This window comes from Mytilus trossulus, chromosome 2 (assembly GCF_036588685.1).
Source record: "Mytilus trossulus isolate FHL-02 chromosome 2, PNRI_Mtr1.1.1.hap1, whole genome shotgun sequence".
Taxonomy (NCBI): Eukaryota; Metazoa; Mollusca; class Bivalvia; order Mytilida; family Mytilidae; genus Mytilus; species Mytilus trossulus.
The window spans coordinates 17,045,466-17,055,896 of record NC_086374.1 but is presented as its reverse complement, the minus strand read 5'-3'; the positions used below and the strand labels follow the sequence as shown (position 1 = coordinate 17,055,896).

At 30.2% G+C, this 10,431-nt stretch overlaps 2 protein-coding genes across 3 annotated transcripts in view; one reads left to right on the top strand and one right to left on the bottom strand.

Moving 5' to 3' along the window:
• Positions 1-306: 306 nt before the first annotated feature.
• LOC134706616 (biogenesis of lysosome-related organelles complex 1 subunit 1-like) lies at positions 307-8,451 on the bottom strand. The gene is made up of 5 exons (XM_063565712.1): positions 8,219-8,451; positions 4,299-4,371; positions 3,183-3,315; positions 2,410-2,497; positions 307-502 (listed from the first exon to the last, which is right to left on the bottom strand). Exons 1-5 carry the CDS (start codon positions 8,277-8,279, stop codon positions 495-497), a joined length of 363 nt encoding a protein of 120 aa, XP_063421782.1. The 5' UTR covers positions 8,280-8,451; the 3' UTR covers positions 307-494.
• Positions 8,452-8,576: 125 nt separating this feature from the next.
• The window catches only part of LOC134706615 (integrin alpha-PS1-like), a 60,296-nt gene continuing 58,441 nt past the window's right edge, over positions 8,577-10,431 (top strand). For both annotated transcript variants that reach the window (XM_063565711.1, XM_063565710.1), the window contains exon 1: positions 8,577-8,822. In XM_063565711.1, coding sequence (XP_063421781.1) covers positions 8,644-8,822 — 179 coding nt within the window. In that variant the 5' untranslated portion in view covers positions 8,577-8,643. The remainder of the gene's footprint in view (positions 8,823-10,431) is intronic.

The following is a 10,431-nucleotide window of genomic DNA, read 5'->3' as shown; positions in this document are numbered from 1 at the left end:
TTGTTTAACCTTAATAGTTGTGTACTAAAACAGGCTATTTTGTTTCCTCATTTGAATTGTTTTATTTTTGTCCTTTTGAAACCTTTCATTGCTCACTATATGGCATGTGTGTTTGCTCATATTAAAGACTAAACTGTAACTATTGACGTTAACTTGGTCTCTGGTGGAGAGTTGTCTCATTGGCAAACATACCGCATCTTTGTATCTTTATCTTTAAAACAAAAAGTATATACAATACATTTACTTTGAAATGTAGGTCTATAATATGTTTGTTTAAAGAACTTTAATCAATAATAAATAAACATATTTTTAATAATATATATTTAATTTAAAAACATAGATTGGTTATAAAACAACAGAACATCATTTAATTAAATGTCATATCTTTTGGTTGAAAGTTCATTTAAAAAGTTTGACATCAATATAACCAATATACATTTACATTGCCCACTCTTTCAATGTAATAAAGCTTACTTCAGCCCACCTGGTTTATATCAGTCACCTGAAAAGTAAAATAATGATGATCTTTAGTTTAAGGTCTAGTCTGTTGTTGTGCTATGTATATTCTATCCGTGTTTATTTCTTTGTTTTTCTAAAGATTTGCAAATATTGATTTTTTTTCCTTGCCTTGGTCATACCTTCATTTGTAGTTATCAGTGTTTTGTTAAAACAAGGTAAAGACATATTTTAAGTTTGCCAATATTTCAAACCACAAAAACTAAACATTGTCTAATGAACCATGAAATAAAGACATATTTTAAGTTTGCCAATATTTCTAACAACCTTCAAACTGTTATTTCAAATATTAAAATATTTGAAACATTGTTGCTAATTATTTCGAACTCCACCTATAAATGCAATCTGGTGTATTTTTTCTTTCAAAGACTTCCCCAAATGGTCAATAGTATAAATAAAACAACTGAAATTGTTTTGAAAAATGTGAGCTACTGTTGGACCAGATGTCTAAGTAGTTCATTTACTGTTTCAGGTTATGAGCCCAAAGTCACAGATATGTTAGACTCAAATCTTAATTGACTAGGATTGTCTCTTTTGCTACCGAAGGTCTGTTGTTCATTCTGGGGACTCTGGCTTCCTCCACCAATAAAAACTGACCTCCATACAACAGACAACAGTGCTGAAAGCAGCACTTAACACATATCAATCAATCAATTGATCAATCAAGCATGAAGCTTAGTACCTTGCTTTTAGGAAGTTCCGATTTATTTTGCAATTGTTTTATTGCGTTGAAGACCAATTGGTGGTCGTGGGCTGTTTTCTGCTCTTTGGTTAGGTTTGTGTCTCCTTGTAACATTCCATGTTTCAATCCTCTTATTTATTGGGGGGTTAAAAACATGATATTTACGTATGTCACAAGATATATCTCATTGGTTTATTTGCTTTATTTTAATCAACAACAACATTTAATAGTAAATTACATGCAGCTTCCAATTAGCAGTAGATAATATATACAGAATGTTAAAATTATGATAGGATAAAATTACAAAATAAAAACAATGAAACTGAATTAAAAGTATTAATCAAATTTACCAAAAAAGTGGATAGAGCATTGTTTTTTTCTTGAAACCTGTAAGGGTCAGGTATGCCATTTTTGTCTATTTTTTAATTTTAGGGATCATTGTTCTGTAAAGCCCATTAAGACACTTGAAAGGGCAGTTCTTTATACCAGATGAGAAAAGAATGAAGGGGTACAACTCACCAACAGTATAAATGTGAAATTTTATATATTTTTTTTAAATGATTGTTTCTTAAAATATAAAGTGCTTGAGTTTCAAAAAAGCCATTCTGAAATTTTCAACAGAGAGAGGTATTTAAAATCTACTTGACAGATTTTTTTTCTTTTTTAAGAATTCTAAAGTGAAAAATATTATCATTTTTTTAAAGCAAGACCAAATCCCATTCACAAGTAATGCTCAACATAAAAATCAGTCTTCATTTAGATATCTCAAATAAACGAATATGTCTAAATATTTAGCAATTATCATTAAGAAAAGAAACTTAAATTATTGTAATGCACAGAATGAAGAGGAGAAATTAAACATGCTACTTCAAGATCAAAATTCAAGATTTCTGAATTTTAAACTTGTAAGAACATTCGTTGTTATTTTAATATGTATTGTACCTGTGACTGAAAGGCATACAATAAATGTATCTATGCAAAATATAAAGCATCAGCATTTAAGCAGAATTTCATTGCTTTACATGCAACATCCATGAAAACAGCTCATGGGAAATAAATTCACAAACTACATCTAGCAGAGAAACAATCTATGTAATTTGTCAGATGATATAAACAAAGTCCAAGCACATCATTATATTAAACTGAGGTTACAGCCTCAGTAGATATTTGGATTGTAATGACATTACATATATGTTACTGAGGTTGCTTACTTTTACGATAAACATATTCCAATGCACTAGATAAGGTTCTCATATCTGCCTCAATACTCTTTGCCCAATTTTCAACATCACCTAATTCCTGTAAAAACAAATTGATCACTTTTAGTTTTGGATATTGTAAACATTGAAGATGTCAGATTGAACTATTTATCAACATGTTTTAAAAAATGATCAAACATTTTCCTGGCTGATATTTGGCTGAAATAGACACAAATTGTTGGTAAACCTGTGTGTCCTATGCATTTTACTGATTGTTTCTCATGGAAAAATGGAGATAATTCAATATTAAAAACTAGGTTGTTTGAGACAAGAATTAATTTAAAAAATCCAACCATCTGTACTCAACATATCTTTTCATTTCAACTGAAATATTTTTTCAAGTGTTTTTTTTTTTCAGTTGTATTTTGGTTGTGATGAGTTCTAAAAGGAAACTTGTTACTATTTTTTTACCCAACACTGTAGCAGGGGCAGATAATAAATCGATATTGTTTTCTCTAAATTTCATTAGAATGGAGATAACAATATTGTATTTATGTTCTTACAGCATCATTTGGTAATTTGATGGTTGCAAATATCCATTTATTGGCTCCACTGAGGTGTCACGAGAAAACTTAATTTCCGACCATTATATAACCAATTGATTCTGTCTGAGCTTAAAATACAATTACAGTTTGTGTAAACAGTACAAGAAAGTGTGCAAAGTAAGATCTTAAATGAATAACATTGCCCACATTGGAAACTCTTGATTTCTTGTATGTACTAACCTTCTGAGCTGTATTGAAATCTTCCACAAGTTTTAACCATTGTAATGTTTGTTTAGAGAACTGTGCAGCATTAGCTTGTAAGATCTTTGTTTCTGTGTCTAGCTTCTTCTGATTAATGTATGCCTGGGCAACACTACAAAATATGGACATGTAATCAAAGGCAAAATTAACAGTAAAACCTTATATATATATTTAAATTACACACTGATTATATATAATGAGAAATTACATACTTGAACAAAGGTATAAGCTGTTGCTTGATATACTCCCAACTATGTGTTGTTGGTTCCATTTGTAGTATAAAATATGTGAATCAGTCAACTTGTGTGATAGTTCAATGATGTAAGTTTTTCGGTAAAAAGAAAAGATTATCAAGAACTGAAAATCTGTAACATGGAATATCTTACTGAGATGTAACTTTGTGTCATATGTCAAGAAACTGCATTTTGTACTTAATTAGAAAAATGTGGGAAAAATACTGTTATGGAGAGAGGTAAACCAGGGAACTTATAATGGTTAAAATTAATATTTCAATATAAAACATCGGTGGAATATCAGTATATTGCACACACGCTTATATTTTCAGCTCTTGACTGAGCATTCTTTGATAATTGTTTTGCTTGTTTCTGGATTTTTATTATCTAATTTTTACTTTCAGATTTTTTTGTCTTTTTCATAAATTTTGTTCTTCAAATGTCATGGCTATCATAATGTGAAAAGGTTTAGTTATCTATTTTAACCCTAGCTACCACATGTGTGTGTGGCTGACCTATATCAGAAACCTTATCAGAAGTTGTCTTATGGCACTTTCTAATGCTTTGGGTCTTTGAAAATTTGATGTATATATCAACAGATCTTTTATAGATTCCATCAAATTTCTTCACATTTTTTCTACACTCAGACTAATGTATAGACACTTGTAAGTTATTGAAGACTATAGATGGAATTATAGAAATCATTTTTATGGGTTAACTTAGTTTTTAAGATGTAGAACTTTGGATTGATTTGTACCAACCACACTTTTATCACGTGATTATGGCTGTTTTTTAAAAATACTATTTTCCCCCTCATTTTTTGATACACTGATACATTTTTTTAAAATATAAAATTACTTACCCGCCATTTAAATGATCAACTAAAGCATGAGTTAAAGCTGTAGCTGCTACTATGGCTTCCTTTTTCTTCTTTTCTAGAAATGTAAAATAAAATAATGTGTTAAAATTTACATTTTGTAACAGTTAAGATAGCCTTCAATTTGAGAATAATTCAACATCAATACTGAAAAACAATTCCAGGAGATTCAAACTTCTGTCTATGACACATTTCTCCCTCCAACATGAAGAAAGGAATAGCACACCACAATGATGAGAGGACCATAGTCTACTCACTGGGAATAAAGTAATGAAGTCAGCTATTGGTCCACAATGGCAGTCTTTATCAGAACCTTCTTTGATATAAAAAATTAATGCTCATTTGAATGAATGTACATATTTGTTTTTTATTTCATTTTTTTTACATAAATAAGGGTGTAAGTTTTCTCGTTTGAATTGTTTTACATTGTCTTATCTGGGCCTTTTATAGCTGACTATGCGGTATGAGCTTTGCTCATTGTTGAAGGCCATACAGTGACCTATAGTTGTTAATGTCTGTGTCTCATTTTGGTCTTTTGTGGATAGTTGTCTCATTGGCAATCATACCACATCTTCTTTTTAATATGTATATCTATAATTTGCAAACACATTGTTTTCGTTGATGCTGCATTACATAATGTATATGATTGTTGGTGAAAACTTTTAGTAGTTTCCACTTTTTCTTCTAAGATTAGTTTCTTTTCATATGATTCAAACTATTTTGACAAAAGAATCAGTTCCCTAGTTTTAGAAATAGAATCTTGAAACATAGACATTCTCAGTATTTTTGAGTTAGTTGGTTCAAAGTGTCATATGGAATGTATGGAGTACATTCTGCATTATTTCATCCTTTTACCCTCCCCTCTCTGTATTTCCATCCGTTTCATATGCTCTTCCCTGTATTACACGTAACTTTTATTACTAAGTTATACTACGTTACTTGTCTTTTTTTTTTCCTACTTGAACTTAGGGATTATTTTTTTCCCCTTTACATTGTCCAGGACTTAAATATCTTATGAGTTTCCTTATAATGCTTATTATTGACATCCTTTTCCTCATGTTGTTTTCTCAAGATAAAGATTTGAACTGTGGAATTACTAAACTAGAGGCTCTAAAGAGCCGGTGTCACTCACCTTGGTATATGTGAATTAAACAAAGGAAGCAGACAGTTCATGACATAATTGTGTTTAGGTGATTGTGATGTGTTTGTACATCTTACTTTACTGAAAATTCTTGCTGCTTACAATTATCTCTATCTATAATGAACTTGTCCGTGTAGTTTCAGTGGAAAATGTTAGTAAAAATTTACAAATTTTATGAAAATTGTTAAAAATTGATTATAAAGGACAATAACTTCTTAGGGGGTCAATTGAACATTTTGGTCATTTTGATTTATTTTTGAGTCTTAAATTGCTGTACATTATTGCTGTTTACAGTTTATCTCTATCTATAATAATATTCAAGATAATAACCCAAAACAGCAAAATTTTCAATTTAGGGGCAGCACTCTAACAACGAGTTGTCCCATTCATCTTAAAATTTCAGGGCAGATAGATCTTGACCAGATAAACAATTTTACCCCTTGTCAGATTTGCTCTAAATGCTTTGGTTTTGAGTAATAACCAAAAACTGCATTTAACCTCCATGTTCTATTTTTAGCTGTGGCGGCCATCTTGGTTGGTTGGCCGGGTAAAAAAACACAATTTTTAAACTAGATACATCAATGATGATTGTGGTCAAGTTTGGATTAATTTGGCCTAGTAGTTTCAGGGGAGAAGATTTTTGTAAAAGATCATGAATATATACAAAAATGGTTAAAAATTGACTATGAAGGGCAATAACCCCTAAAGGGGTCAACTGACCATTTTGGTCATGTTGACTTATTTGTAAATCTTACTTTGCTGAACATTACTGCTGTTTACAGTTTATCTCCATCTATAATAATATTCAAGATAATAACCAAAAACAGTAAAATTTCCTTAAAATTACCAATTTAGGGGCAGCAACCCAACAATGGGTTGTCTGATTTATCTGAAAATTTCAGGGCAGATAGATCTTAACCTGATAATCAATTTTACCCCATGTCAAACTTTAAACTAGATACATCAATGATGATTGTGGCCAAGTTTGGATTAATTTGGCCCGGTAGTTTCAGAGGAGAAGATTTTTGTAAAAGTTAACGCCGGACGACGGACGCCAAGTGATGAGAAAAGCTCACTTGGCCCTTCCGGCCCGGTGAGCTGAAAAGTTATTGGTCATTACTCTTCAATCTATTTATAGTTGATAGCAATTTGTGTAAATAATATGTACTTCATAAAACATATATATAAGAAGCAGGGAAATTTGACCACTAAAATAAGATGACCTGCAAGGTGGTGTATTGCAAAAATGTATCATTCATAATTAAATCTTTATGGTATTGGCTAATTGATAAAGAGGATAATTTTACTGTTGTTCAATCATTTTGTTTGTATTTTTTTGGACATGTTGGAGATTATAAACATCAATTTACTTATCAACAATTAAAGGTAAAAGTAAATACTACTTTTATTTTTTTGCTTTTTAAATTCTGATTTTTTCTTATACTGGGCATTCGCTCAAAATCTTGTCTTTCTGAACTTATGAAGTTTCTCTCGATTTTGTGGATAGAAACAATTTAATTTTAAAAATGGTTCATCCTTGTATCACTTTCAATTTCGACATTCTTTTCATTTTGATACATGTACAATGTACTTCAATACATGCCTAGATCTTATCCATCACCAGCTAAAGGGTTGAAATGAGAGTCACATGAATACATTACAGATTCCATGAGTTATAAAATTAGAATTATCATCTTGCAAGTGAATAATTCATCACAGTGTCTTAGCTTATTTTGACACAATTGAACAAGCCTAAAAGAGAATAATTATTTCACTTTCCTTTTATTAATGATTGAACGAAAACTAATCATATTTATAATAAATGATGCCACTGTTCAGTAGACACAGATATATATAATGCCCTGACTTTTAAGCAAAATTATAAAGGGACATAACTAAAGAATGGTTAAAGTGACGCTACCAAAATTCAAACTTGATCTATGTTAGGCGGTAGGTGGTAATAAGCATTGTGTAAATCTTTGTTTTCTCGAGAAAAGTAGTGGATAGAGGGCACTGAATTATTCGAGTTACACTCTAGAATGGTACAAGTGACACCACAAAAAAAAACTTGATCTGTGTTTTGTCATTATAAGTATTGTGCATCACAGGGACTGGGTTAGCAGATTAAAATTTTGTTAATCAATGGTTTTTTTTTTTTTTTAGTATTTCATGTCTATTTGTACTATTTTATTCACATAGTTGACATTAACAACACTGTTTCTTTGTTTTCTAGCAAGCACTTTTCACTAGAAAACAAAGAAACTATAGTGTTGTTAATGTCAATTACCTGAATAAAGTATATAATACAAATATACATGTAATGTAGTTGTTACAGGAAATACTTAGAAAAAAATAAAAACATTGATAAACAAAATTTTAATCTGCTATAAACCAAGTCCCTGTGTTGTGCATGAGTTTCAACACATTTGGTCAAGACTAATTTAAGTTAGAGAAAGGAAATGTAAAATTCACCCATTTTTACTCTTTTAAAGGGGCACAACTCTAGAATGGTAAAAGTGGTGCCACCAAAATTCAAACTTGATCTGTGTTTTATGGTTAGAACTAAGAAGTATTGTGTATGAGTTTTATAATATCAACTGAAGACACGGAACGGAAACCAATTTGGGAACAACGGACAGGTACTGAGACATAACGGTCTCATAACGGTTAACCTGATAACTGCAAAAAATAATGAAATATATATATATAAAAATGCTCTGTTCAAATGCAGTAAAATAGTATAATGTAAAATCATAGAGTTCACCTTGTCTTTCCTTGCGAATTTGTTGTCTTATTTGATGCTGCTTCACAAGAGATGACAGCATTTTCTTCTAACAAAGTGAAGAAATTTCCTATACCATTTCTCAGTTTGTTTATGTATTTCAATGTTCCGCCTCCGGAAGTGACGATTTGACAATGTATTATGAATAATTTATATTATGATTATTTTCTCAACGCTTTTATTTACTTAGTTCATAGATGAAATAATGATTCACGAAAAGATTCATCAGTTTAATTGATTTTTGATGAACAGGAAAATTCATATTTTATTTTTAAAGCGGAGGTTTAAATTGAAATAAATACTGTTGAACCAAAAAAGTGTCATTAGTGAGGAGCCGATATCAAAAATTGGATCGTTGGTCTTCTCGCATTTTCACGTGGGACAGGTGCTACCTGGGACAGTTGACAATGGCCGCCAGTCACTCAAATAAGGGCCTGTTAATTATTTTGACAATTTCTTGTGTTTGTGGATTTAATATTGACACTAAGATACCTTTTATACGCACAGGACCTGCAAACAGTTATTTTGGATTTTCTATTGCAGAGCATATGATCACAAACTCGGCTGGTGACATTGTCGAGAAAGTGTAAGTGAAGGTCCCCTAAAGTAAATACTCACTTACTGTACATGTATAATAAAAGCATTATCTGATTATAGAGGCAACATGTTCAAATATAAAATATTCCATACATTACTAATAATTTCCTTAATTATGCAATAATTTATTTCTTATACAGTCATGACAGTGTGAAAGTACACTAATTTAGATTGAATATCTATTTTTTTTATTTCTTTAAAATAAATTTTGTATTTAAAGAGACAAATTTAAGAAATATATAAAAAAGATAGATTCAGTACAAATGTATATTGACATACATTTTAAACTTGAGCTTTTCACCAAGTATAAAATGAAAATTTTACAGTCACAAAAAAAACTAAACCATACAGTACAAATAAATCGTTATAAAAGGTGCATTGTATCTGATGGTTTTGCAAAGCATTTTGCATTTTTTTGTGTCATTAGAATCTGTTAGGGCTCACAGGGGACAGGACATTTTTACAGTCATCCCCCCCTTTTTTTCCAAAATCCATTATTTTGTGTTTCCATTAATTTTCATAATTTTCGTGTTTAACTGTATAATAAGAACTTTTAAAAATATACTATATGACCCACAAATTTCTAGATCTGACACTTGGATGGTACCAATAGTTAGTATACATTGTAGTACATGTATAGGATATTAGTAGATGTACAAATGTACCATGTTACTGTAGTAATACAATGTACATGTAATTGAATTGTATTGGAAAAACCAACAATCTTTCTTGTGCCTAAACATGATAAAAGCTAAATAAGAGATGTCAGGAATCGACATAATTATTTTGAACAATGCATGCACAACACACCACTATGTGTACCAACAGGTTCAACACCCACCTCATCCTGATTATATATTTCTTTATTAAAAGAAGATAAACAATGAATAACACATTGTCTTGATAGCAAGGTCATATTTATCAGTAATACAGTACATTTTGTATATATTCATGATTATAAAGAAAAGAAACTCAGCTGAATAATTTTATTTACAAAATGTACCACTATTCAACATTTTATCATTTTATTGTGTTTAATACATGTACAATGTATATGTACCCCCTCCCCTTTTCCATTAAACATAATCAACCTAATAATTGAATTACAAGATAAAGCACCTTGACCATCTAATGTAAAGTACAAATGTAACAAATTGATTATTTGATAATGGATATTATACATGTTATATGACCTAAATCTGACCAGATCAGAGGTTTTATTAATTTTGGCATTACACTGTCTTTACCTGTCATCAGACATTTATATCTGATAGTGATACAGCATAATCTATGTGATGATACATGTACATGTATATATATGTACTGTAAATTCACAAATTATTGCATTAATTTTATATTGCTATTTTTGAAGAATGGACAAAAAAGCGATCATATTGATTATTGTGATTTCCATAAGTACATGTATCCAGCATGTCCAGTACATGTTTAATTACATGTCTCAAATTCAAATGTATAAGATAAATTAAATCAAAAGTCTGTTTTTTGAAACCATACATGTAGGAGGGATAACACTATTTTCATATTTATATTATGCTGCATGATGAAATAATTAAAGCTAGTTATATGGATATTTTTAT

Coding starts and splice junctions, on each gene's coding strand:
- LOC134706616 (XM_063565712.1), bottom strand. CDS start 8,279: ATGCTGTCATCTCTTGTGAAGCAGCATCAAATAAGACAACAAATTCGC. Junction 4,372..8,218: donor AATTCGCAAGGAAAGACAAG/GTGAACTCTATG, acceptor TTACATTTCTAG/AAAAGAAGAAAAAGGAAGCC. Junction 2,498..3,182: donor ATTTCAATACAGCTCAGAAG/GTTAGTACATAC, acceptor TTGTTTTTACAG/GAATTAGGTGATGTTGAAAA.